This window comes from Egretta garzetta, unplaced genomic scaffold, assembly GCF_000687185.1.
Source record: "Egretta garzetta isolate BGI_Z169 unplaced genomic scaffold, ASM68718v1 scaffold137, whole genome shotgun sequence".
NCBI lineage: Eukaryota > Metazoa > Chordata > Aves > Pelecaniformes > Ardeidae > Egretta > Egretta garzetta.
Window position 1 is genome coordinate 821,982 of NW_009260139.1, and position 27,246 is coordinate 849,227.

The following is a 27,246-nucleotide window of genomic DNA, read 5'->3' on the forward strand; positions in this document are numbered from 1 at the left end:
ATGGGAATGTTGTTCCGGTTTTTTTACAGTTGTATTTTGGTGTGTTGTACAGGCTGGTTTGCAAAACCTACAGGAAAGAAGACATCTGTGAGTCCTCATGAGGACGCGAAGGCGGCATTTATGGCTGAAATGAAAGCTGAAAACATCAAGCAGTTTCTTTAGTAAGCAATGTTAATAAGCAATTGCTGAATAATCAGTCAGAAAAAGAAAAAAGAAGTCAAGCAGGAGTCAGCCCAAAGATGCCACCAGACAGAGGATAGTATGCACATTCTCAGTCGTAGGTTTTATGTCATGTGTCCCAGTGAGCTGTGATCAGCAAAGCAGTCCATCTCAGCTCCTCTCATTCTTTTTGTGTTGGAGACAGTTGAGGAGTTGTCAGTAATGTAAGTACTTAAAGTAGTTAAAAAATGGCCAAGCTCTTGCTCAGCCTTTGGTGAATGCTTGTAAAATGATGTGGAGGTTCAACCTTTGTCTTATGTGTCCTTTTTCAGTCTACAACAATGTTTATCTTAGATTGTTTTTTATGGAAAAATCATTCACTTCAAATTAGGCTGTATGAATTAACTTAAATCAGGAGACGTTAAATGGAAAGTAGTGGAGTACATCAGTGTAAGAGAGAAGAAAATCATAGCCAGTGTTCAAGCCTTCAGTTCTTCCTCCAGCTTAGGCCTTAATACCTTATTGCTACTCTCCCTTCATGCTTTGTCGTGCAGTGACCAAATTTATGTGTTAATCTGTCACCATTCTGACCTTGTGCTCACTTTCATGAAGAAAGATAATGTTTCCAATTTCTTCCCCCCTGCACAGTGAATAGTTAGAACAGATGTAGTAGATACCAGCTTGTGACCTGATGGTACGTTACACTGCTCATAATAAATCATAGAATCATAGAATTTTTTAGGTTGGAAAAGACCTTGAAGATCATCAAGTCCAACCGTTAACCTAACCCTGCCATCCCATCACTAAACCATGTCCCTAAGCACCTTGTCTGCCTGGCTTTTAAATACCCCCAGGGATGGGGACTCGACCACTTCCCTGGGCATCTAATAGTCTTAAAGCTTTAGCGTCTTTTCTAAGACCGTGGGGTTTTTCCAGTAATTTTTTTTCATCTCATCTACCCTTTAGTACTTGAATTAGTTGATTTTAAATATACTCTTGTTACTTTTATGAAATCCTCAAAGCAAACATGCTAACCTTTGTTCCTGAAAATGCAAACAGTGGAAGATGACAACATAGTTTTGTGGTTTTTTTAATCTATTACAGTTTAATCAGTGTAATTAAATTCTTAATTTATGTAACTTAGAATCTTTAATTATAAGGAAGCTGGTGCACTATTGTTTGTTTATTTTAGGGATCTTGTAAACAGATTGTTTTTCTCTTAGGAGACTATAGTATTTGTTAAAACCTGTATTTATCCCAGTCAGTAATGGACCAGAAGTTATAGTTTATTGATGGAAATTTACTTTCTGTGTAAAGAAAATGTTAGAGTATCAGTTATTTTAGGAGTAATCAACAAATTCAGGTTTGCCTTAAGTTCCCAGCCTGATTAAATAGCACAAAGTTGTATCTTGCTACAAAACTAAATTTCTAAGAAACCCTTTTCTGCTTACAAGATTGTGGCAATCCCATTCATTTCATTTTAAATGCACTTGCCACAAACTATTGCAAATAGATTAGCTGTAAAGTACGGTCTCTTTACTACATAATAGCCGTGGCCTGGACTATATAAACATTGAAGACTGAAGACTTTGGATTTTTTGCAGTCTTAACCTGTGTTTTGGCTCTTACAAAGTCAACTGTTGTTAAACAGCTCTGTAAAAGGAATGCTTTCTGCCCTCTAAACTCCCCGTCTCTATGCCAACAGGAAACATTGTACCTCATTTACTGTCATGCAGCCAGATCTGTGGCGAAATACGGCAGATATTTAGTCACTACTAGTGACTAACTGAACTACCAGTACAGGCAGTCAACAGATTAGAAGATAATATGAAGAAAAACACAATACTCCATTAAATGGGAAGGTAATACAGGAGAATGTTATTGCATAAATCAAATCTTAATGAAAACATGAGCCTTACAAATTCCTAACTCTTACAGAAAACAGGCATTGGCTCTAACAATAACAGCTGACTGTACTTGTGGGTCAGTATGTCATGCAGAAAATGGTACTGGCATTGTAACAGGGAATTTTAGTACAGTGTTGGTACTGGATGTTGACATTATCAGGGGAACAGGTTTATCTAGGAGCATTTGGCTGCTAAGGACTTTGGGCTTCTCTAGTTTGGAGAAAAGGAAGCTGAGGGGCGACCTCATTGCTCTCTGCAGCTTCCTGAGGAGGGGGTGTGGGGAAGGGGGTGCCGAGCTCTTCTCCCTGGGATCCAGTGACAGGACACGTGGGAATGGTTCAAACCTGCGCCAGGGGAGGTTCAGACTGGACATTAGGAAGTATTTCTTTACTGAGAGGGTGGTCAAACACTGGAACAGGCTTCCTACCGAGGTATTTGATGCTCTAAGCCTGTCGGTGTTTAAGGGGCATTTGGACAATGCCCTTAACAACGTGCTGCAACTTTTGGTCAGCCCTGAATTGGTCAGGCAGTTGAACTGGATGATCCTTGTATGTCCCTTCCAACGGAAATATTCTATTCTACTCTATTCTGTTCTGTTCTATTCTAAAGTGTATAGGTCTTTCAAAGTGCTTTGTTTGATGGCTTTGTTCTCACTCAAACTCAAGAATTAAATTTTTTCCCAATGTTACACCCCTTCCTTAGCAAAGATCCGATTTCCTTCATTAACACCAGCTGGTGCAACACATGCTTCTATGGCATGTTGATGGCATGGTCATATGACAGGATGAGGACATCATGATGACAACCTCACTCAGCTGGGAGTTTCTTCAGCTCCCTCCACCACTGGGCCTTCTGGACAATTTCTTTTTCAGACAGTCGGTTGCTCACTGTTTATGGTATCTTTCACTGTTTGTTATTCATGCTGCATGACTTCTAAATTACAAGCTGTTGAGTTTTTCTGTTCCTTGTTTGTAAGCCACCGTGAACTCACTCTCTTATCTGCCAATGAGACACACTCAGAGTGAACTTCTAGATAAATCAGTATTTGTGCCAAAATTAATTAAAATAGTGTGATCCAAGGAGAATATCCAGTTAATTAGAAGTAGGGATCACAGTAATTATGCACATTTCTAAATTGAATATGCAAAGATAAATATACGAAATTCTTTTATCATTTCACAAGGAAGGTCAGTCTCATTATGCAGAGGAGTGATTGGCCTGATGTTACCCAGAAGACAAGGAGTAAAGCAAGTACAAGACCCCATGGCTGATGGCATCATGCCATTCTTGCTAAGCCACATTGCAAGGAAGATGCAAACTCCTGTGATAACTCAGCACAAACTGAAACCGTTTACCTCAACTTATGTATAAGACAGGCATAAGCATAGATGCAGAGGAGTCTGGGTCCTCCTTGCCTGGGTGCATCTGGTCATCTCTAGGGAGTTTATTTCCAGCTGGGCTAAATGGGGTTCTGATTATGAGCTGCAGTGCCTGATCCTGACTGATTGCTTCTTTTTCTCTAGCAATTTTACACAGCTTCCTCACCTAGCAGGAACAAAGGAGAATCTGCATCTGGCACAACAAGTCCAAGCTGAATGGAAGGAGTTTGGTTTGGATTCTGTTCAGTTGGTTCACTATGACGTCTTGCTCTCTTACCCTGATGACGCTAAGCCCAACTACATCTCAATAATTGATGAGCATGGAAACGAGGTACAGAAAACACCAGTTTTTGCAACCAGGGAACAAAATCGCCTTCACACACCTGAGAAGACTGGGAGGGAAAGCAATCCTCCGCTCTGTTAATAGTGTTGGGCCTGATCCAAAGCTCACAGAAATGAGTGGTTCCAGTTTGCTTTTATATTTTATATCTTTGTTTCTTAATGTATCTGCTAGGAATACTAATAATTACCCTGATTCGTATAGCATACTGATGTATATGGATTAAAGGAGAATTATGTAGGAGAATTACCTTATGTAATTCAATTGTTTAAAAATTGTTCTGTTATTTAGAAAGAGGAGGGCAACCGTGGTCAGCATCATTATTTACACTGATTCATTATACAGTATTGGTAATTGTGCTAAATTCAGTTTCTTAAGCATTACAGTTTAGGCCTCGAGATGTACTATCACAAATAACATCAGTTCATTATGGAGCAGCTCTAGTGCTCTTAGAAGCTTCAGGGATGAGCAGAATGCAAGCATTTTTTGCCATCATGATCTATCCTCCTCTTACGTGCTGCACTGAGACCACCTTAAGGGACCCTGTGTTTATTTAAGCAGGATTCTGTGTGAAGATGGGGATGAGATTTGCAAGATCACACATTGGTTCTGCATACTGAAAGGATGACCAGCATTTGCTAAAGTTTTGGCCCCTCCTCACTTAGAGTTGAAAAACTAGAGTCCTTTAAACTGCAAATGCATGTGAAATGTGCCTGAATAGACAGCACTTCTTTTCCATATTGCCTGATTTACCTTTTTTCTTTTCTTCTTTCCCACTAGATTTTCAACACATCATTATCTGAGCCTCCTCCTCCAGGATATGAGGCTGTAAGAGATGTGGTGCCACCCTACAGTGCATTTTCAGCCCAAGGAATGCCTGAGGTAACATAGTAGAAGGGGAAAAGAAAAAGAGGTAGAAACAGAAACAGACGTAGAAGTAAGAACAGAAGTAGAAATAGAGATGGAGATGGAGATAGAGATAGAGACAGAAATAGAAATAACAGAAATAGAAAAGATGGGAATCCATAGTGCAGGGTAGTGTAGTATAGCACAGAATAGCCTAGAGCAATATAGAATAATGTGAAATGCCTGCGTCTTAGGCTTTAGTTCAAAACCTGACATGTCACCAGTAGGAAAGATGTCCTAGCTCTGATCTTCTTGGGAGTTTTGCAGTGGAGCAGTGTTCAACTTGAGTGGTCATACATACATGTTCAATTTTTTTCTCTAGCTTGAGTCAGAACTGGATTTTATTTTTACTTTTTCCTTAAAAAATACGGTAATAAATCTTTAATGCTGTCAGCTGCTATAAGCTTCTCCAGATATTTCTGTGACTATGCACCATTGTTTCCCGTTTTGGTGAACAAATAAGACTCTTATATTTACGTAGCCAAATGAACAACCTAATTTTCAAAATGCTGCTTGCCCAAGACTCACACTGACAGGTATAACTGCACAGTGTACAGTATGCTTGAAAATGGCTTTTGCTAGCACTTCTGGCTGGCAGTAAAAATGTTGCTGTGATCTGAGCTTAACATTGATCCTTTCTATCTTGTTGTACAGATGGTATCAGCTGATGGGCTTTCTTTTTATAAAACTGGCCTGTGTAACAGGAGTTTTCTATCCTATGATCATTAGTGGTTTTAATTAGTATTTTGAAAGATTAGATTATTTTTTTTGTTGTTCTCAGTGGCTTTCCTGTCTATACTTAGAATAATGTAGGTTTGGCAGGGCCCTCTGGAGGTCATCTGGTCCGATCCCTGCTTTAAATTGGATCTGACTTTGAAATCTGCAAACAATGCTTTTACTCACACAGGCCACTATTAGAGTCATGTACTTTCTGAAGTTTGTAAAGTTGTGCAAATCTTGAAGACAAAAGGTGTCCTGTATTCATTTGCCAAAGGAAGCTGGAGAACCATGCAGATAGTCAGGGTATGACAGCTCTGAGTGTTTCAAGAACTGCAATGGGAATTTTGAAACATAATGTAAGGTAAAAATCATGGATTCTGACTTTGTATCATAATATAATATCCTCAGAGAAAGCCAGAATAACTTCACTGCTTTATTCGGTTTCTGGAGAGCTACAGTAAGTGATGGGGTATGGGAAATAAAAAAAACAAGTTTTAAAAGCTGCAGCTTCCTTCTTTAGAAAATTATTTTACTTTAATTAAATATAGAAACATTGTTTCTGGAAAAAAATAAAAAACCTCAATACATAAAAGACAGATTGTCTTTTCAAAATATGATGTGTATGTTCATCTTGTTCCATCATACTTTCACAAAAGCTCCAGGTATCTAACTAGTGCTGTTAGCAATAACATTCTCCAGTGAGCAGTTGCCTGCACCAGTACTGCAAGCAGGGAGCATGTATATAGCTCAGCAGCGGGAATACTCAGTGGGTTCAGGGCTCTTCTGAGTTCTCCCAGGCCTGTTTATGTATTTTATGTTAAAAAACATTCTATTAGAAACCAGAATTAAGCTGTGGAGAGAAATAATTGGAACTTGCCAAGTGCAATCATGGGTCATAGGTTCTCTTTCTGCTCATTAATACTGTGAACAATTCCTGCATAAAGCTCCAAGTTCAATGAAGGGAAAAGGCTGTAAAGTACTTGCATCCCAGGGTAACTGTAGTCTCACAAGTAGGCCACCTTTCTGGAAACTGGGAGAAATCGATCCAAGTTCTTCATACTGGGAGAGGCCAAGAACGCAGCTCTCACATTTTCTGGGTGCATGTTCTGATCAGGGAAATTGTGGAAATACAGTTTGGTGCTGCTAGCACTATTACTTTTTCCTGCAGCTGCTTTGTAAAAATAAGTGACAGTGACTGTGTTTTGAAGGTTAAATACTATCAGAGTGGGTTAGTAGCTACTTGCCTGCTAGAGCAAGACCCTGCAGAGATTTAGAAGTAGTTCCCACTCATTTCTGGTTCTCAGTAGATGGAAGATGGAATAAATCCTAGTCTGTCATACAGATTGTTAGAAAATGTATGTTTCTTCTGTGTGGTGTATTTTAACTAAATCCCAATAAACAGATGAAAAAAATTAAGTTTTGAGCAGAAACTTCTTTTGACAGAAATATTTAGCAGAAAGCGGACAAAATACTGAAGTCACATTCTGTCAGACAGTAGAAGTAGTTTGGAACATTAGCATCAGAAATAATGGTAAAATTCTGCTCTTCCCTTCCTTTTTAAGTGACTGCAAAAGTACTCCCATCTACTTAATGAGGGTCACAAGTAAGAGGTGTGCTTGAGATCTCTAACTATGCTAAAGGAGCCCAGACAAGACTTTTTATGAGTCCACACTACATTCTCAAAGATTGTGTTTTGTAATAGTTCTACAAACATGAGGGATTTCATCACATCACTAGGAAATTATGATACAAAACTGTCACAATGCTCTGAAGAGAAATTTATTGCATCAATGTAGTTCTTAGTCCTGTTAATGAAAGTTAAAGATGAAGGATTTTCAGAGATGCTAAAAGAATTTAATTAAGGAAGCCTGATTTACTATTCAGTATGTCGAATATTGCTAGTACCTTTTAATGTAGTTTCAAAAATCTAGATACCGAATAAATGTAAATTATTCTGCAACACCAGGAAAAATGCTATGAATACGGATTACATACTTTATATCAGTTATAGTTATGAGAAGTTTTTCAAAAGATCAGGCTGTTCTTTATGTGATGGCATCTGCTTAATCAAAGACATTATTTTTAAAAAAAGTGTAAAATGTGAACAGGTTTTCACCATAAAATGTTACTCTCATGTTAAATTGTTTTGCACTTCATTGCAGAACAAGGGCCCTGAATGTGAGAACCCAGCAGGTTGCTATTAATTGTTATAATTACAGCTCTGCAATTATGTAAGCCAAACTACTGAAATCAACATTTTTGTATTTGTCATAAAAAATACAATAGCTTACAAATGTAGGTATTCTGTACAAGATATTCTAAAGAAATTATGTTAAAATGGAGGACCAAATTACCCTTTTACTTAATCTAAATAGACTGGAAGAACTGTCTTGACTTCAGTAGAGTTATACTTGGTTTTACTGAGTGGGAAAACTACTCCATAAATTCAGAAAAGCCTCCCCAAGAATAATCCTTATGTTTATGAATTAATCTCTGAACAGAGAGGACCAGAATCTTACTAGGTGTGAAACTGTTTGCCTTATTTAAATACAGTCCCCTTTATTTCATTGATTTATCCTAACAGAGTTCATTTAAGAAGAAAGTGCAACTTGAGCATATTACTGATGAAACCAGTACAGTCAAAGTGACTGTACCACAGTCTTATCAGGACATTATGTATGCTGGTATATGAGACCAACTGAATCAGCAATTTTTGTCAATATAAGAGATTTAAGCTTATACCTTTTTGAAATTAAATTGAAGATCTCTCTGAAGGTGTCTGGTAATATGGAGAAATGCACTAAGGAAGGGTTTCCTGCCACCTAATTTTAGTTGTCTGAAATTGTAGGCATCTTCCCTAAAACCAGTCTTTGAGGCTTTTTATAGGCATTTATTCTAAAACAATCTTTGAGGCATAATCAATGAGAGGTGTATCTAGAGGGCAATATATTCCTTCCTAAAATAGCTGTGTAAAACAGGTTTGCGGTGAATTCTTCTAGAAATGGTGAATTCTCAGAGAACTTCCCAGGTCTTCACTGCCTATGGAGTGCACTGCAGGACCTTCTTAGACAATGCACACAATTTTCAGGTAGCTGATGTTAAGGAAGATGAATCACGCACTGAGTATTGAATAACGTGGTTGAAACACAATCATGAAGAATGCTTTATTCATGCCCAAGCTGTATTTATTTTGACAGTCAACCACCTGTAGCTTCTGCTGTATTGAATAAGAATCGAGTCCTGAGAATTTCGTAAGATATTGGCATCATTCAGTCTACTGCATAAAAGACAATTGATATTTACTGCAGTGTCTGGGTCCAAAATACCTCCAGCTGTCCAAGACAGACTCCAGCTTAAACAGACTATGAGGAGAAGTAAATGCCATACTCTGAGCACTTACTCTATGTTTCTGATTCACAAGTCATACCTTAACATTCTCCACTGAGGACAAAGTCTGGCAGCTTTGGATGGTAGGAGACTAAATTAATTAGAAGTCCCCTGCCTACCTAATTGTCTCATGGTCAAAGAAGAATTCATACCAGACCCAGTCCCAGTTTATTCTCTTACTAGATCACATCATCCTTTTGACATGCTCATTGACATTCTTGTTTCAAATTCTACTTCTTTCTCTCAGGGTGAGTTAGTGTATGTGAATTACGGCCGCACCGAGGACTTCTTTAAGCTAGAACGTGAAATGGGAATTAACTGTACAGGAAAGATTGTTATTGCCAGATATGGGAAGATCTTCAGAGGAAATAAGGTAACGCCTCTATATAAAAATGTTACTTGTGCTGTCCTTCAGCTGATCTCAAGAGACTGAAACACTTACCTAAAGTGTTCTGGAGACTTTGGCACAACTGAGTTTTTCACAGAGCTGTGTTCAAAGATGATTCTTCAGTAGAAGATATACATATTTTATATATATATATAATACATCTATGGATAAAAGTAAATAAATTAGAAAATGTTAGGTATTTTTATATTGATTTGCATACTATAAATTGTTCCAAAATATTACTAGTGTTCTTGGGTAATACACTCTAACTCTGAACTAGACTGGTTTTCCCTGTTGGTTCAGCTGTGTTTCTTTATAATGGTTTCTGTATACGAGGCAGAGCCTATAGCTATATGGAGGTTATTTTAAATTCTGTATTTGTTTACTCAATGTCCCTGTCATATAAATACATTTAAACTACAGACTTCTGCAGATTTCCATGGCCTGACAGGAGAGTCCATAATCGTGTGCATACTTCAGGCATATAGTCAAGTTATTTCATCAATAGGGATGAAAGAAGACAGTCTATTTTGGCTCTTGTACAAAAATCAATTTGATCGTAATTTGGGCAGGACTATAACTTGTATTTCTCAGTTACCTAAGGGTATCAACCACTGAATCACCTCATTGGAATGCCAACTGTTATTATATGCTGTTGACTAATCTGTGAGCTTTTAAGTGGTTAACTCACTGGTTTACGTACATACCATTTTCAGCAGTGAAAAGTGACATGTAACTCGTATTCTGGGTGTTTTCACTAAATTGTTTACCACTCTTAAAGATGCTGTCTGAATGGAAAAGACTTAAAAACTGAAGAAGGTATTTCTGTCTATGAATCTTTTACTAAAATTAAATACAAACACCTCAGACTTACTAATATCTAGAGAGGCAGTTGTCCTGTGATTTCGAAATCACGTGCCCTTGTTGACACAAAGACACGACATGTTAATTCTTACAGTAGTATTTCAACTGACTGTTTATATACTGAAGAATTTGGTAGCCTGTATAAAATCTGGAGAACTGTTCTGTGGTTTTCCAGCTTCCTAATGGTGTGCAAGAATAGGATAGAGGATGAAGGCAAGTACTATATTTCCTAAAAAAGCCATGGCATTTCTGATTTAAAATACCCAAGTTTAAAACTGTTGAGGATTAGTTGTCACTCAGTCAGTATACATCGCTATCTTATCTAGTGGCAAAGCAGATTGGGATGTCAGAATGACATATATTTTCTCTCTCTCACTCTCCTCCAGCCAGGATTATACAATAATAAAGTCGCATGAGAACACTTTTAAATCAAAACAGCATGCAGGTTAGGCCTTCTGCCGCAATAAGCTTAAGATACACACTCTTTGGAGTTAGTCTTGTTCACAGCCAAAGGCAGTTTCAAGCTCTCCAATAATAATCTCTCTGTGTAGCCTGAACCCTGAGATATGTTAGGAGATCATTTAGGTAAATAAGGTAAATACTTGGCTAACTGAAAGATAAGTGCACCAATGCGATACATTTTTTCCATCCATGATGTGTGTATTTCAATAGTCAGTTGATTGTATTGACCTGGATGACAGAATACAAACTCAGGTTATGTAGAAATACTGTGAAGGGTGTTTTCCATGTTACTGCAGTTACCTCTTAACTAAAATTCAAGGCAACAGCAAACCTCTTACTTTCATATGGAACCCGTTATCTGCATATATATTTTCAGGAAATTTTATGATCTGAGACAGTTACGGGCCCTCTACTTAGTCCAAGCACTGTAAAAGGCCCTGAGGAATAATTGCTGTAATTTGTAATACTTTCTTTCACCCCTTGAACTCTTGTGTCAAGCTGTAAAGGACTGGATAGGGACCAGAGATGTGCTTTGCAGGTGAAGAATGCTGAATTGGCAGGTGCCAAGGGAGTTATTCTGTACTCTGACCCTGCTGACTACTGTGCCCCAGGAGTAGCTCCCTATCCAAATGGCTGGAACCTTCCAGGTGGAGGAGCCCAGCGTGGAAATGTTTTAAACCTGAATGGGGCAGGGGATCCTCTGACACCAGGTTATCCTGCAAAAGGTGAGTGACACTAGAGAAGTCATGTTCTGAGGGTCTGGTGTCAGGAAGGCGGGGGAAGGTAATGGGGATGTTCTTTCCCTTGGAACAAAACACATTTTTTTCTTGGTCCTTCTCTTGCTCAAAAGAGGCAGCTTTGGGCTTCACGTCAGTTGGCCGCGTCTGCAAATGGTGCATGAGAGAAAGTGAGGGCCTGTTAAGGGAGCCACACAGTGCAGTGCAGGGCTGCTTAACTTCACAGACATACCCAAGTTAGCCCAGAGGTCATGACACGAGTATTTGACAGCTGAAACACTAGTCTTTTCTTTCTGCTGCTTCATCAGTCAGCAGGGAGCCAGCCTGCACAGCTCATGGGTTTATTTGCTTTTGCAGTTCTCCTTTCTGCAGGATTTGGGCTGCTTCCCCTCCACAAGAGCCCTTGCTGGCAATGCCAAGATCTTTCATGCTGGGACTCATGTCACCAGGCTGCAACTGAGGCTCCTGAGAAGATGACCATTCCCCACTTGGTTCATCACCTTCACCTCATGCTTCCTCAGCTGCTTATTTGAGCTCTGCCTAAGCTGTTTTCATTTAGCACCTAACCCAGATCATTTTCACAGAATCACAGAATCGCAAGGGCTGGAAGGGACCTCGGGAGATCATCTAGTCCAACCCCCCTGCTAAAGCAGGCTCTCCTAGAGCATTCTACACAGGACTTCATCCAGGCGGGCCTTGAATATCTCCAGAGAAGGAGACTCCACAACCTCTCTGGGCAGCCTGTTCCAGTGCTCTGTCACCCTCGAAGTAAAGAAGTTTTTCCTCATATTCAACTGAAACCTCTTATGTTTCAGTTTGCACCCATTGCCCCTAGTCCTGTCGCAGGACACCACTGCAAACAGACTGCTTCCATCCTCATGACTTCCGCCCTTAAGATATTTGTATGAGTTGATAAGGTCCACTCTCAGTCTTCTCTTCTTCAGGCTGAACAAGCCCAACTCTCTCAGCCTTTCCTCGTAGGGGAAATGACTGAAATGCATTAAAAACCATTCGTGCCAGCCTTGACTTGCTAAGCACTGCTCAGCAACAACTAAACCATCAGTGTGTTGCCACATTCTTCTCCTACTAAACCCAAAACACAGCACTATGCCAGCTACTAGGAAGAAAATTCACTCTACCCCAGCCAAAACCAGGACAGCCAGCATATCTGAGGGAGGCAGTCACTTCAGGAAGAGCAGTCCCTAAGTGATGGGGAAAGTTGCCTCTAGGCAGCACAGCTTGAGCTGGAAGAGGATACATGTCCACAACAGCAGCGTGGCAGGAGCAGACCATGAGGAAGATTTCTGGTTCCTTGTGCTAGAGTCAGTCATCTCAGATGAGTCCCTGCCCGCTTCCCTCAACAAGGGTCCCTGTGAATGTTGTATTGAGGAGGAAGCTATTCTTTTCCATACCTGCTGGCTTGTAAACATCAAATTTTGTCCACATTGTGAAAATTAAGATTCTCATTTGTAAAGAATACATGATTTTATGTGAGCTCTAGGCTTCATTTTGTTCACAAAAACAGCAAACCAGAATATTCAGTAGCCCAGTGTATAAGATTTTATCCGTATCTCTTAACTGGCAAAATTTTTTTTCATTCCCAACTTAATGTCCCAAGCATCGGCCTACAGGATCCCTCATGCTCTCATTGCTCTTGTTCTTTCTCTGTGGTTTAGTCTGAAGTTCCTTCCAATGAAGAGAAATATTTCTACCTAAAGGCATTTAAACAGAAAAATTAGCAACCAATTTTAAAATTTCCAGCCATCTCTAAATGCATGACTGCAGACACTATGGGAGAATCTTTGTTAATGTCCCTCTGAAAACATGTTGATAAAGCATGAAGAGTGAGGTCATGGAAGAAAAGTCAGCCCAACTATGAGGAAAGTGAAATTATTTTCCTTGACTCCAGTGTTAGGGCTGAGGTATTGTATTGGGTTTGTTATGAACTGTACAAATTCCTTCTGAGAGTTTTAAATATGAAAATACCTTTCTTTTGCTTTCAGAATACACCCACCGATTAGACAAAGCCAGTGGTGTAGGTCTCCCAAAAATTCCAGTTCATCCCATTGGCTATCATGACGCTGAGTCATTGCTACGGTGAGTGTATGGGAGACATGAGGAACTGGTTTTTGAAAGTTATGAGAGTATTTGAAAAGAAAGGGAAAAGATTTTACACTGTGCTTCTACTGTAGCCATTGAAGTAGTGTATGTTTGTCGTTAGGCTCTCTGTAGGAGGTAAACATGTTCCCTATTACTACATATCAGGTATGTGCAGAAAGGATCATTTGTAATATATCGTGATCAGTCAAGCATACTGAAGGTATAAAGTGCCTCTCAGCTCAAATAAAGGCAAACATTTTTGAGGATGGCATGATAGCTGTCTTGGGAAAAAGACCTCAAATGAAGACAAAGACCATCACTGTGATCTGTGTGTGCATCGGACCTAACGAAGTGTGGTTCTTGGTTCCTCATTTGTGTTTGGTGCTAAGATGTCTGTAACTAATAATGATCTTTTTTTTTTTATTCATAATAGTAATATGGGAGGATATGCACCACCACATAGTAGCTGGAAGGGAAATTTGAATGTGTCTTACAACGTTGGTCCTGGTTTCACAACAAATTATTCCACAAGGTCAGTTTTGTTTCATAAGGAAAATGTGCTTGGGATCAGAGAAAAACATGTAGATAGTGGTGTCCCTGCTCACTACAGGGGGGTTGGACTAGATGACCGCTAGGGGTCCCTTCCAACCCAAAACATTCTATGATTCTATGTAGAGCAGTAGAATTTAACCAAAAGTACAGTAGTTGGAGTTACTTGCATCATTCTTTTGATTATGACCATTTCCTGGGCTGAAATGCGCTCATTGCAAAGCTTCAGTAGATTTACATCTTGATTGGATAGATATGATTGAATTGCTTTAGTTTCCAGCCAGTCTTGAAACAGTTTCATTTGAAAAACATCTAGCCTTTGACAAGCTATTTGATGAGACTGAATATTTTTGAGAACTGAATTTGTGTGTGGTCTTCTAAATTCACGTAGGTCCAGCTTCTGGTCTTACCTATTGCCTCATATAAAATGGTATTAACCTACAAGTTGAGTTTTCCAGAAAAAAAGCTTTAACTACGATATCATTTTTATTGTTTCAGGTTGTTTTTGAACTGATTCAGTAACTACAGTTTAGGACTAAGGCCCAGGTGTTTCAATACGGCTGAGCTATTTTACAGACTTCATGTGAACCATTTGACCTTTTCCCTACGTCTCAGTCATACCACATGAAAAAATGTTTCTGAAAAATATACAGGCAACCCTTGAGGATGAGTTGTTGAACCTCCAGCTGTGTTGTAGATAAACAAAGTCTCTTGTTGCAACTCAGGTTGTCTGATTTTCTGCTGCCTGAGCTGCCCCATCAGTATTGACTGTGTTGGAGTCATTTCTGATTTGCACCAACATCTAGATGATTCAAACTGTTTACCTTTTTAACATTAGATGGTTTTCATGTTTCTTTCACTCTTCCAAATTTAAAAACTATCTGCTGGCAAAAAAATCCTTGAATTTGGGGTTCTGAGCCTGTTATCCTTATAAAGCTTATTGAAATCAATAACAGTACATGGCTTTCAAGGGCTAAATGCTGTTCTCAGTTGCACAAGTATAAATCCAGAAAAAAATACACTGACATATTTTCAGATTTACTTTGGTTTAATGGAGGGTGAATTTGGCCAAAATGCTTTCCTTACAATTTATATTGTACACTTTTGAAAGGTGTCAAGATGTTTTATTATCTAATCTGGTGGATTTTCTCTTTGGATTTTCTTCCCGATACATTAGAAAGGTGAAAATGCACATTCATAGCCACAATGAAATAACAAGGATTTACAACGTGATTGGTACCATCAGAGGCGCAGTGGAACCAGGTAGTGTCATTTGTCTTCAGTGTAATGTGAGTGTGCAGTGACCTCTACATGCACTTCATAGTTACAAGGGGGAAATGAGGAATATAGTTTTCTCTGAAATATTGCACTACATGATCATTGGTGTTGAAATATTTATTGCACCAGCTTTCATATGGTTCAAGGTATGTCAGCACTTTCACTGTAAATGGTGATTTTCAAGGGGGAGTCATAACCAAGGCAGAAACATTTGTCTTCATGCAAGTAACTTTGAAATTGAAAGAATATTCTTAAGTGGATATTCTTCCCTACTAACATGGGAATGGATTTTGCATTCCATCTGAAGACATCATGTCCAACACTACTGACTTCTTGGCTGTCTTACACTCTCTTGTAACCAGTGTGATTTTACACTCTCAAAAACCAGAAATACAGACATCCCTATAATGTTGATAACATCATTTAACTTGTAACAGCAGCGCTTCCCTGTTGCCTGAACCGCAGCTGTTAAACATACTGTAGTAGCACCGAGATCTAGTCTGACTTTGATTTTTTTTAATCGCATCTCTGTGGTGCTTTGGACAACACTTTTTATGATTGACTGTATACGCATTCAGAGAAATACTGCATTCAGCACACCCTAATGTTGTGAGTTGGCGTACTGTACGAATATAATTAGTGGATCAGCTTTACCGTGAAACATACTATTGTAAAATATGGAAAGATGCTTCTGTCTTCAGAGGAAAGGTGCAGTATTTCTAATAATAGAGGTAACATTATGGAATTTACAAGGTTTTAAGTCTTATGGGATCAAGTTACCATCTTTGACAAATTTTTAGCCCCGGCTGACTGAAAATGCAGAAAAATGTCTTTGGAGATTTAAAATGTCTTTACTATTTCTATCATGTATATTATAAAATATTAGGCTTTGTTGTCTGACAACTACATGGAAAATTAGATATTACTTCCAATTAACAGCTCTATGGGAGGAAAAAAGTTTTTCTAAATAAACCTCCATAATTAATTTCTCTAGACAGATACGTTATCCTGGGAGGCCACCGCGACTCATGGGTGTTTGGTGGCATCGATCCTCAGAGCGGGGCAGCTGTGGTTCATGAGATTGTGAGGAGCTTTGGAAAACTGAAAAGGAAAGGTAATGTAATGTAAGAATAAAGCACGCCAAAATCACTGCTCTCAGCAGTGCCCATTAATTTTTCTGGGATTTAAGCATAGGCTTAAAAATGAATCATAGAATCATAGAATGTTTTGGGTTGGAATGAACCTCTAGAGGCCATCTAGTCCAACCCCCCTGCAGTGAGCAGGGACACCGCTAACTAGATCAGGTTGCTCACAGCCCTGTCCAACCTGGCCTTGAACGTTACCAGCATTGGGGCCTCCACCACCTTTCTGGGCAACCCATTCCAGTGTTTCACCACTTTCATTTTAAAAAATGTCTTCCTTATATCCAGTCTAAATCTACCCTCTTTCAGTTTAAAACCATTACTCCTTGATCTAACCAGATGCATGTATCTAACTGATGGCGCAAATAAGCACGCTGCTCTGCAGCTATTAATTATTTCCAATTGCAACCTTGGTATATGTGAGGTACTTCTACTCACGAGAAATTACACCTAAAGGGAAACAAAACACACAGTGGGGGATACTGAAATAAATATGGCATTTAGGTACAGTTGATTACTGTGTATTTGAGCCTGATCAGACTGGATGTTTCAGTGGTCTTATAAAATTGATAGAGTGGTGCACTGATCAAGGCTTCATCAGGGCAACGCTGAGAGCCTTCTCAGCACTTGACTGTGTTTGGAGACCGACCCGAGAATAAATCAAGCATATCTGTGTAATGCAGAGAATGAGCTGTGCAAACATAGTAGGAGGTAGTGGTTAAAAATGCCTCATGACTAGTTACGTTAGAACAGGAACAAATGCCAACTGCACCAAGCTTCTGCTGCTGTCAGAGCAAATGCTATCTCCCTGTCTGACATCCCATGGAAAGAAGGTCTGACATAACTCACATACTGTGCTAGAGGAGCTTTCTTTGCCTACCCATTCCACTTAAAACCTATTGACATTTAGTTTTCTGTCCATTCCCTCCCAGTTACTGGATATCAGGAGAAACTGTCTGGAATACAAGCTGGGGAAAAAAAAGGTAAAAAAGAAAGGGAGCAAAAGATGAAAAGGTTCCAGTAGCCTCAAAGAAAACTTTGGGCATAGATACAGAGGCAGAGCAATAGACCCTGTTCCATTTGGCCTGCGTTTAAATCGAATGCAGAAATTCAAGTGAAGGATCTTTGTTTTGAAGGTGATCTGTCAAAGTTACAGGGAATTCTCAGGTTTTGAAACCCAGCATTTGGGAGACAGTTCAAAGAAATTCAGTAAGAGATATGAAAACATGCCAAACACTTTTCTGTCAAAGTAGACACTGGTATACAATGTGTACTTGAACAAAGCAAAAAGAGTAGAAAATCTTTCTTTGAAGAATTTGTGCATAAGCACATTTTTCGTTGTTCACAGTTTTAAATTTTAGAAAGTGTTTTTGCAATTAAAGCTGAGAGAAGAAAAAGGACATGTTATTTGGCACAATACTGAAGTGGAAGTGAGACTGCTACAAAAATAACAAACCATTATTAGATTAGATTAGTGAAAAGTTGGTGTTAAAGTTCCTTAAAAGCATCTCTTTCCCCACAGATCAGGAAAAAAGATGAGCCCCCAAAAATTGCATTTGTTTTGGCATTATTTACCATGTAACAAGCAGTCTTTATTTCTGTAATACAGTTTTAATGGTCTTTTATTGCAGGATGGACACCAAGGAGAACAGTGATATTTGCAAGCTGGGATGCAGAGGAATTTGGCTTGTTAGGATCAACAGAATGGGCTGAGGTAAACCAATAGTGTTCAAAGAGCAATTTTCACAGTGGCAGATCTTTGAGAAATCAGTACCAGAAAGCAACACTTCTTCCCTCCCTCCCTCTCTCTTCCTTACACGCACAAACACACACTCTCTCTTAAGTTCCCTTTTGAACTACGAAGAATTTATAGCTTCTTGCAGTATATGATGTCTTTCCCTGAAACAACTGTTAATTCTGTGGATGGGAAAAAAAATTTCATCAGCATTTTCTTCCTCTTTTCCTTCTCATAGGAGAACGCCAAAGTATTACAAGCACGAGGAGTGGCTTACATCAATGCAGATTCCTCCGTCGAAGGTACATAGTTTTGACTTGTGTTTTACAGGAATAGTGATGATATATATGCGGATGACTGGGAGGCATTTTGGCTTGGAGATCCATGAAAGCTTCAATGTGATGATGTTGTTGCATTAGTTCAGGAGTAGGTATGGGGAAAACCATGACCCAGAATCATAACGTATCCTTCAGATATTCCTGTTGCTTCAGTAAAGAAGTCCATTACAGTAGCTACACTATTTGGGAAGCCATGGGAAGGGACAAGAAGTGTTGCGCCCCTGTCAGCAGTTCTATGGCAACTCTTTAGAGCCAGCTTCTCCTCTTACACTTAATAAACATAGGGACATAAGAATAGCTCTTAAGGGTCACTTCAAAAGCTGGACTGTAATTCATCCTAGCCAATACAAATGCACTGACAAGATCACAGGAGGAGAACTCTTCTACAGGGAGAATCAGCTTGTTCCGTGTAGAGAGTGTAGCTTTCTAATCCCTTTCTTACTAACAAAAAATGGCATGAGGTTTCAGCTGAGTAGTATTTGCTTCTTTGGATAAATAGTTTTTCCTGTTTTTCAGGAAACTATACCCTACGAGTGGATTGCACACCACTGATGTACAGACTGGTGTACAGTCTTACTAAAGAGGTAACATAGCTTGAAATTTTTAGCCAGCGTGTTCAGTGCTCAGTTACTGGATGGGGCTCTGTGTATAAAATACGGTGTCAGATGTTTCTTTCTTTTCTAACTGCAGTCCCCCTTTTAAGTCAATAGCTAAGTAACTGGAGCTTTTTCCCAGGAGTGGCAAAGGGTTTTCAAGCTTATACCTTTAAATTATTAGCTATTCAGGATTGGGGGATTTTTCCACTCCTCCTGTGCAAGTGTTTCTTCTAAGAACAAAAGAATAAAAAAACGCTGTGAGCCAGAGGACAGAAGCAACCACAAACTTGACTGCCCAGTCCAGCTAATAGGGTGCCCTTGGTAGTGAGAGACTGAATCCCTTTAGGCAGGGGAAGAAATTAGGCTTGCTACGGTGTTGTTTTTAGCATGATGTGATAGATTTGGTCAATGTGCTCAGCTTCAGTGTATCCTGTTAGATATTCATTGGCTTTGGCCATGATGCTCTCATGCATATTCGTGTGGCTCACAAAATTAAAAGGTAGGGACCTTTCTCTGGAAATAGCCTCACCATCTTAGATGTAAGGTGTTCCTTGCTTTGAGAGTGGGTCTTAGAGGCTGGCACTAAAGGGTTTTTACTTCTGGGGTTTTTTTCAGTTCATCTGTACTAAAGCATGAACATTTAATGAGCCTTCTGTGTGTGCTTTTTATATACACATATAATGTACATTCATCCACTGTATATATTCTATGAATCTCCTATATCTGTCCTCATCTGCTCTATACGTTCAGTCATCTGTCTTTTCCAGGGCTGATAATTTGTTATCTCTTGGAAGCTGGCATTAGACTGGTACAAAAGTAAAGGAAATGAAGTAATTCAGTATAATCATTTTCTGGCAATTGAAAGACAACAAATAAAAATTAACTCTGTTCAAATTAGGTGCCCAGATAAAGATATTTCTGTCCTGAACTGCAGAAGAGCTGATGACCTGCAGTTCCCATGGTAACCCATGCTAAGTGCGGGTGTTCAGAACGGTCAGAAAATCAGGTCAGCGGAGTCTCAGTTTGGGCACCAACGGCCAACCCTAAAATGTTGACCTAAATACCAGTAAACATGGTTGTGTAAGCCTTCCTCAAGCTGGGAAGCAGCAACAAAGGCTGATGAGTGCATGTATGGTAGCTGATGTCTGAAGAGAATGCTGATCAGGAAGCAGGCCCTGTGTGATCCCTTCCAAAGTTAATCTGTGGCAAAAAGTGTTAACACTGTTCTATGAACAGTTAGCTTCATGACCAAAGAAGCAAATATATTAGTTTTATTTTGATTGCTATTGTGGAGTAATTCTCAGATAGTAGGTGTAGATGTTAATAATAAAATACATATTAATAATCTTTGAATAAAGATAATAAAGCCTCAGCAGCCCATCAATAAAAAGGAAAGATGAGAAAATACCCACAGTGTTTCACCTGCTCAGTAATCTGGACGGTGGTCTGAAGAGAGTGATAGAAACGAACTTTAGGATGATCATGATTTGTATACCTCTGTAGCAGCTATGATGGCACAAGCACCAGGTATGGTATACTTTGCCCTTCTAAGCTCACTGCTGCATCCGTGAAAATAATTTTTGTGAAATAAAACAAAGTAAAACCAGTTTTGAATAAAACAAAGACAAAACAAAAATTTCCTGCCAAAGTGAAACAAAAAGTTTTGGGTTTGTGAGGGATTTTTATGTTGAATATTTAAGTTAAATGCCTGAAAATCTCATAAAGAAATATCCTAATGTAAATATTGACTTGAAATGTTTTACTTTCCCTGTGTTTTCTTCCATCTAAAATTACCTATTTTTAGAAAATACACTATTCCTCTGGAAAATGATATGTATTTGCAATGTTAAAATGGAAATGCAGAAAAGCTGAGGGACTTAAGAATGTGACTTATTCATTGCCCTAAGCCATAGGCTTTATGTGATGACGGGTTGTAGATTTGTTGTTTGGTAACATTTAAAATTGTACCCTTTGTCTTTTTTTACAATATACTTTTTCTAGATACCAAGTCCTGATGAGGGGTTTGAAGGAAAATCTCTTTATGAGAGCTGGTATAAAAAAAATCCATCAAGAGAATATAAAGAGGTCCCCAGGTCAGTGAGAAAAGGAAATAAACAATATACCAAAAGCTATTGTAACTTGTAGAGTGTGGATTTTAAAGAAATATTCACTTGAAAAGCTGAGCACCTAAAATAAATGGTGCACTTCTTAGCTGGTATAAATTTCAGAGTATTATTGATTGCAGCTGATACACTACTGTACAGCAGTTTTGTGAACTTGCCTTTGTAGCATGAACAGGTGGCTTTATGTATGAAAAGTAAAGTGTATTTAGACAAATAAGGGTAGTATGCACAAGCCAGCGACGGGCACACAAGGTGCTAACACAGCAGCTTTCCATTGTACTTGCTTCCAGTCTCCTGGAAGGCCTCTGAGTTTGGGTGGCTGGGGAGCACACCAGGCAGGTTTTTATAACGCTGTCCTTCAAATTTACCAGGGTTTCTCTTTAGAATCTCAAAGACTTGATTCTGTCCCATGGAGCCATGCCAGTACTGTTGTGATTTCTCTGAGTTGAGAGCTTGGGATAGTGGAAGTTCAGTAGGGGGAAGGTCACTGGGTCTTCTCAATGATTAAAGACAGGGAATTAAATTCTCCAGTTGAAAGTTTGATTTCTCTGACCCTCAGAATGATGACTCTGCTCCTCCAAGAATGCAATTGATGATCTGCATGTTATGTAGGGGTCACAGGCAATTCATGGTATATTGACACAGTACTTGGAAACAAACTAAAATTGTACTTTTAAGTATTGTCACTCAAGGCATTTTCCTCTTTCTTGTTAAAAGAATAAATAAACTGGGTTCTGGCAATGACTTTGAAGTCTTTTTTCAACGTCTTGGCATCGCTTCGGGCAGAGCACGTTACAGTAAAAATTGGGTAAGTCTGTGTCTTTGCAATTTTGTCTCCCCTGTGACTGCCTATCACCTGTAAATGAGCCATTTAGCCTGCCAGCTTTTTGGAGTAGTTATTTAGTGTGTCAGAGTGGAGTCCCAGTTCATTACTAGAACTCCATTTGTTACTACAACATAAATATTTAATAAATAGGAATGGTCAACTTGGTGTCAGTCAGACAAAAGGAACTTTGCTTAGAGTAAATGGATGTGCTCAAAGTTACCTGTGGTTGATGAAGGCTTATGGTGACTTCTGAATGATTTGTAATAACTCATGAAGCTTTGAATTCAAAACAGTTCATGTTTTATGGAAAATATGGGTTTGACTCTGGAGCATACTGTGAGATGAGACTAATTGAGAAATACTCACGGAGCAATCTATTCAGTGTGGTCTTTTCCTCTGAAAAGGCATATTCAAAGACACAAACAGAAATTACTGTTGAGATCCAAGCAAAGAGAGGAAGGGCATTTTCACCTTTAGTCAATTAAAGGTTATGTGTCTTGTTCTTAGCTACCTTCTTTAGGCTCTGTACGTGTTCAGTGGAGAGAGGCATCTCCAAATGACCATTCATTTCATCATAGGTTGATGTCTAAGAGATCCACCACTGAGCAGTTCTTCTCATTCGACTGTCTGTAGTGGCTACATACGATTAGTGTGACCTGGACACTTAACTTCACAGTGCCTTGAATCCCACAGCAAAAGTTTTCAAGCAAAGCTGAAGTATCCACAACTGAATAATGGTTTTGTTTGGGTTTGTTTGTTTCAGAATGTAGAAAAATATAGCAGCTATCCAGTTTACCATAGTGTCTATGAAACCTACGAAATTGTGGAGAGGTTTTACGATCCCACTTTCAAGAATCACCTGACAGTAGCTCAGGTACGGGGAGGGCTGGTGTTTGAATTGGCCAACTCCGTTGTGCTTCCTTTCGACTGTAGAGATTATGCATCAGCTGTGAGCAACTATGCTGAGATCATCTATAATTTGTCAAGGAATCATGAAGACAAACTGGCAACATACAATGTATCCTTTGGTACGTACAGTCTTTCATCGTACTCCTCCTCTGTTAATGCTAGCAATGCCTTATCTTAATGTATGTCTTAGCCATGATCTGGTGTTTACGTTGTGCTGTATGAACAGTAAATAAAAAAAGAGCCACACCCTCCAATAATTTAAAATTTGAATATTTTTGCACTAGTATCCTTGTGTAGAGACTATGCCACTGCCAAGTAGAGCTTATACTTACAGTCCCATGTTCTTTGATCTGTGCATGGTTCAGCAATGTTGGCAACAAGAAATCACACTGCTTTGCAGCTTACGGTGTTGGATAATTCTCTGTCCAACACTGATCATAGGATCCTAGGATAATACAGGTTAGAAGGAACCTCAAAGGTCTCTAGGTCAACCTGCCCAAGGCAGGGTCAGCTCTGAGGTCAGAACAGGTTGTTCCGGGCTTTACCCCATCTAGTCTTGAAAACCTCTAGGGACAGAGACTGCAGAACCTCTCTGGACCACAGTGCTTGGCTGTCCTCAGGGTGAAAAATATTCCCTTATATCCAGTCAGAACTTCTCTTGTTTCACTTTATGGGCATGTGATGGGAAGTACAAGCACCAAGAGAAGTTTGCCTTGGGGCGTGGTCAGGCAGGAATGGTTCATCCCTGTGCCACAATAGGGATCTTGTGCTAGCATGTGAAATTTTATTTCATCTTAAAGGGATTCACAATATGCCTCCTGCCTGAGAAGCCTTTATTTTATTGGCAACATTATATACTACTCAGTTTGGGACTTGGCTGCTAATGACCACACACGCACACATACTCTCAGTCTTTCTCAAATCTCTGCGTGTGTGGAGGGACATACCAGTAAAACATCGTGTGTTGGGATTTGTAAAATCCCAGACCAATCTGAACAGTCTGGTTCTGGCAGTCCATGCTCTGGTTTTTGGTATTTCTGTACATTCTTCTAGTAGCGAACAATAAGCAATGTTCACAAAAGTACTGATTTCTATTGTCTCCAAGGCAAGTTTTCACACAGAATTACATGGTTTTTAATGTAGGAATATGGGGTCATTTGATTTCCATTCAGTGAGAATTGACGGATCATGATCACAGTGAAAGATAAAGCTTTAATTTGAAGAATTTGCTTTGTTAAATGTTTTCTTCAGAATTTGAAGTTAAATGCTTCCTTCCTGCTCCCTCCAGATACTCTTTTTTCAGCTGTGAAGAACTTTACAGAAGTTGCTGCTAGCTTTCATGAGAGACTGCAACAAATAGATATCCATAAGTAAGTTTAACTCTTTTTTTTTTTCTTCCCTTCAAATACTCCATGTAGTCCTCTGGGCTCAGAGGGCATAGTCTTTACTACATTTAGTCCCCTGAATAACCTTTGTGACAAATGACTGTCAGTCATTTGTTTCATTTTAAGTCCTTATGGATTCTTGTCTTTAAGGATCTGATTACTCTAGGAAACAAAGTGTAGAAATATTGAATTAGTGGACATCAGAGACACTGCAGCATCTGGGAATCTAGCCATGTTAGCTTCATAAAGTGTCCAAGCTAATTAGTGTCAATTCTTGACAGGTTTTAGTTGAGGAGCAGTGCCAGGATGATACATGGATGTGGCTAGAATGCTGGTTAGTATGAGCAGAGCCAGCTCAGGTGTGTAACTACCTCTCAGGCAGAGCCACGTCCTAGGATTTTGTCACTGGATTATCATTAAAGAACAAATGTTGACTTGTGGTCTTTGTTTGCCAGCACTCTAGTTTCCAAGATACTGGTACCACTTAATGAAAAAAAAAAAAAAAAGCTGTACCATGATCGTAGTCGTGGCAAGCTTTTTGGCAAGCTTTTCCAAAATTCTTTGCACCACCTATACCAAAAGGCCTATTTGCACTTGACTTAATTCTTAGTTTATTCTTTGCAGGCCATGCCCAGAATAAGAAATCAAACTTCCTTTTATATATATATATATATGTGTATGTTACCTTTCTTGGGAAGAATCTAATTTAGCCATATGCTTACCCTTATGGAAGACTAAGTGAGAATAAAAGCCATCTATTTAATGGCAATTCTCAAGATAAATGAGTTAACAATAATTTCTTACGTAAAATATGACATTTATGACATGTGATATGTATGTGACATTTTCAAAATGGTTTCATTGATGGATGGCCTAAATCTAAGCTTTAATTCAACGAACCAGTTTCAGTTTCCATTTACAACAATGTGAACTTGAAACAGTTTCACTGATGGTGGTAGATTCACTCGGCTTACAGTGATACAGATTTTACCATTTTTTCTTGGTGAGTGCCTTTGAAGCTCTACAGTAAGTTACTCTGGATGTAAACTACCGAACCCACATATATTCAGTATAATCTTCTTCACAGTTCTTCTATTTGTTGAGCATCAGTAGTGTGCTCAGAGCCATTCAAAACACACAGACACAGATGGTCTGTGGTCTTGGGAATTTACAATCTGCCGTCAGAAAAATACAATTCTTGGACGATTCAAAAGATGATTCTAACATCACAAGGTTCTCATTTCTCAGATGTTGTGGTTTTACATAGAAATAAATGTGATTTTACTGAAGCAATTTGCCACTGGGTGGCTTTGTGGAAAATAGGGTCTTTAGAAAACTGTGTTACAAAAGAAGAGAATAGTCTGCCTAAGCATCCTAATGAAAAGGAGATACAAGAACAAGATGCAGCATGAGAGAAAATACCTGAAAGTCTGTGTCTTCTTTGACACTATTTCTTGGCCTTTAAAAGCAGCTTTAAGAGACTTTCAGGTTATGAACAAGTCTGTCAGACTGCAGACTGCACATCAGCATAATTCTGTTGTGCAGGTTAGCTGCCATGGGCTGTATTCTGTGAGCTACACTTTTAAGTTCAACATCTTGGATCTAATGTCCTTCATAAACCCAGAGCTGTGTACACTGGGGCATGGGATGGGAGTGGGCCAAACACTAATAGCTAACCTATTGGCCTGTTTTCTTTTTAGCCTAATTGCTGTCAGATCACTAAATGATCAGCTCATGTTTCTAGAAAGGGCTTTCATCGATCCTCTTGGATTACCTGGCAGGCCATTCTATAGGTAAGAAAGGCTTATTTTTCACTTTCTGCATGGAGTACCTTATGAGAATTCCTTTAAGATTTACAGGTCTCTAAATGGAATTGTAATGATTTTATTCAACGTGGTAAAAAGTAGATTAAACAGGACAAATAAGATTGAAAAGGGAAAACAACATTAAGGAAAACTTCAGTGAGATACACTATAGAGAATGAGAAAAAGTCTTGCTGGAAGCCTATTCAGGTCAGTAAACTCATTTCCATTGATTTCAGTGGGCTTCTAAACATCTAGAAGTTTGGCCCTGGACTCAGTTCAAGTAATTTTAGTAGTAAAAGATCTTTAGGAAGTTATTATTATTTGAAAGTGAAATAGGGTATAATTGAAGTATCTACAATTTCATTGATTATAGCAGAACAGTCGTGCTAGCAAATGCAGTGCAGAGGGCAGTACTTCAACAGCAGTGAAGTGGATTCAGTAGCTCTCTCACTGGTTCAAGAAGTACATCTTGTTTGACAGGCAGAATAGTGAAGTCAAGTCTAGCTTTTTGGTCCTTCTACCGGTCTGCATAGTTCAGAACAGTAATCTTTCCACTAAAAAGTAACTGTAGAAAGAGAACTTAAAATCTACAGTCCTTCTACCTCTCATAGCTTCAGATTAAAAATCTTTTGAGAGCAGTCTCTTGTTAAAGCATCAGCTTTCCTACCTCAAAGCACGCCTGTATCTGTTGGAGGCTGTGTATATCTGTGAGAAACGAAGCTGGCTTTTTTTTTATCTTTCCATTTCATCTAAAATGAGGGAAAGGAAAATACTTTAGTCGACTTTATCTCAAGTCTTCTTAGCTATAAAGTTATGGAATTCACATGGAATAATTTAGTTTATGTTATTTTCTTGCTTCATACATTATAGGTACTATTGCTGCAATAATCTTATTTATTTACAGCTTCAGTGTCAGGAATTTAACAGATGATATAGAAAAAGATTAGTTTTATTCAGAAAAAATATTTTTTATTTTCCTAATGCAGAATATTGTTATTTTTTTCCCTCAACTTCCCTACAGACATGTTATCTTTGCTCCAAGCAGCCATAACAAGTATGCAGGAGAATCATTTCCAGGGATCTATGATGCCATGTTTGACATTGAAAGCAAAGCAGATCAGCACAGAGCCTGGGAAGAAGTTAAGAGGCAGATTTCCATTGCAGCCTTCACTGTACAGGCAGCAGCAGAAACACTGAAAGAAGTAGCATAA

At 38.9% G+C, this 27,246-nt stretch overlaps 1 protein-coding gene across 1 annotated transcript; it reads left to right on the plus strand.

The window, feature by feature from the left end:
• FOLH1B (folate hydrolase 1B) lies at positions 1 to 27,246 on the plus strand. Its single transcript, XM_035897098.1, has 18 exons — positions 1 to 161; positions 3,590 to 3,776; positions 4,566 to 4,667; positions 9,046 to 9,171; positions 11,051 to 11,237; positions 13,253 to 13,346; positions 13,783 to 13,881; positions 15,076 to 15,161; positions 16,171 to 16,290; positions 17,950 to 18,032; positions 18,292 to 18,355; positions 18,908 to 18,975; positions 20,989 to 21,080; positions 21,828 to 21,918; positions 22,700 to 22,964; positions 24,134 to 24,215; positions 25,931 to 26,023; positions 27,057 to 27,246. The coding sequence occupies exons 1-18, from the start codon at positions 1 to 3 to the stop codon at positions 27,244 to 27,246; spliced, it is 2,190 nt and encodes a 729-aa protein (XP_035752991.1).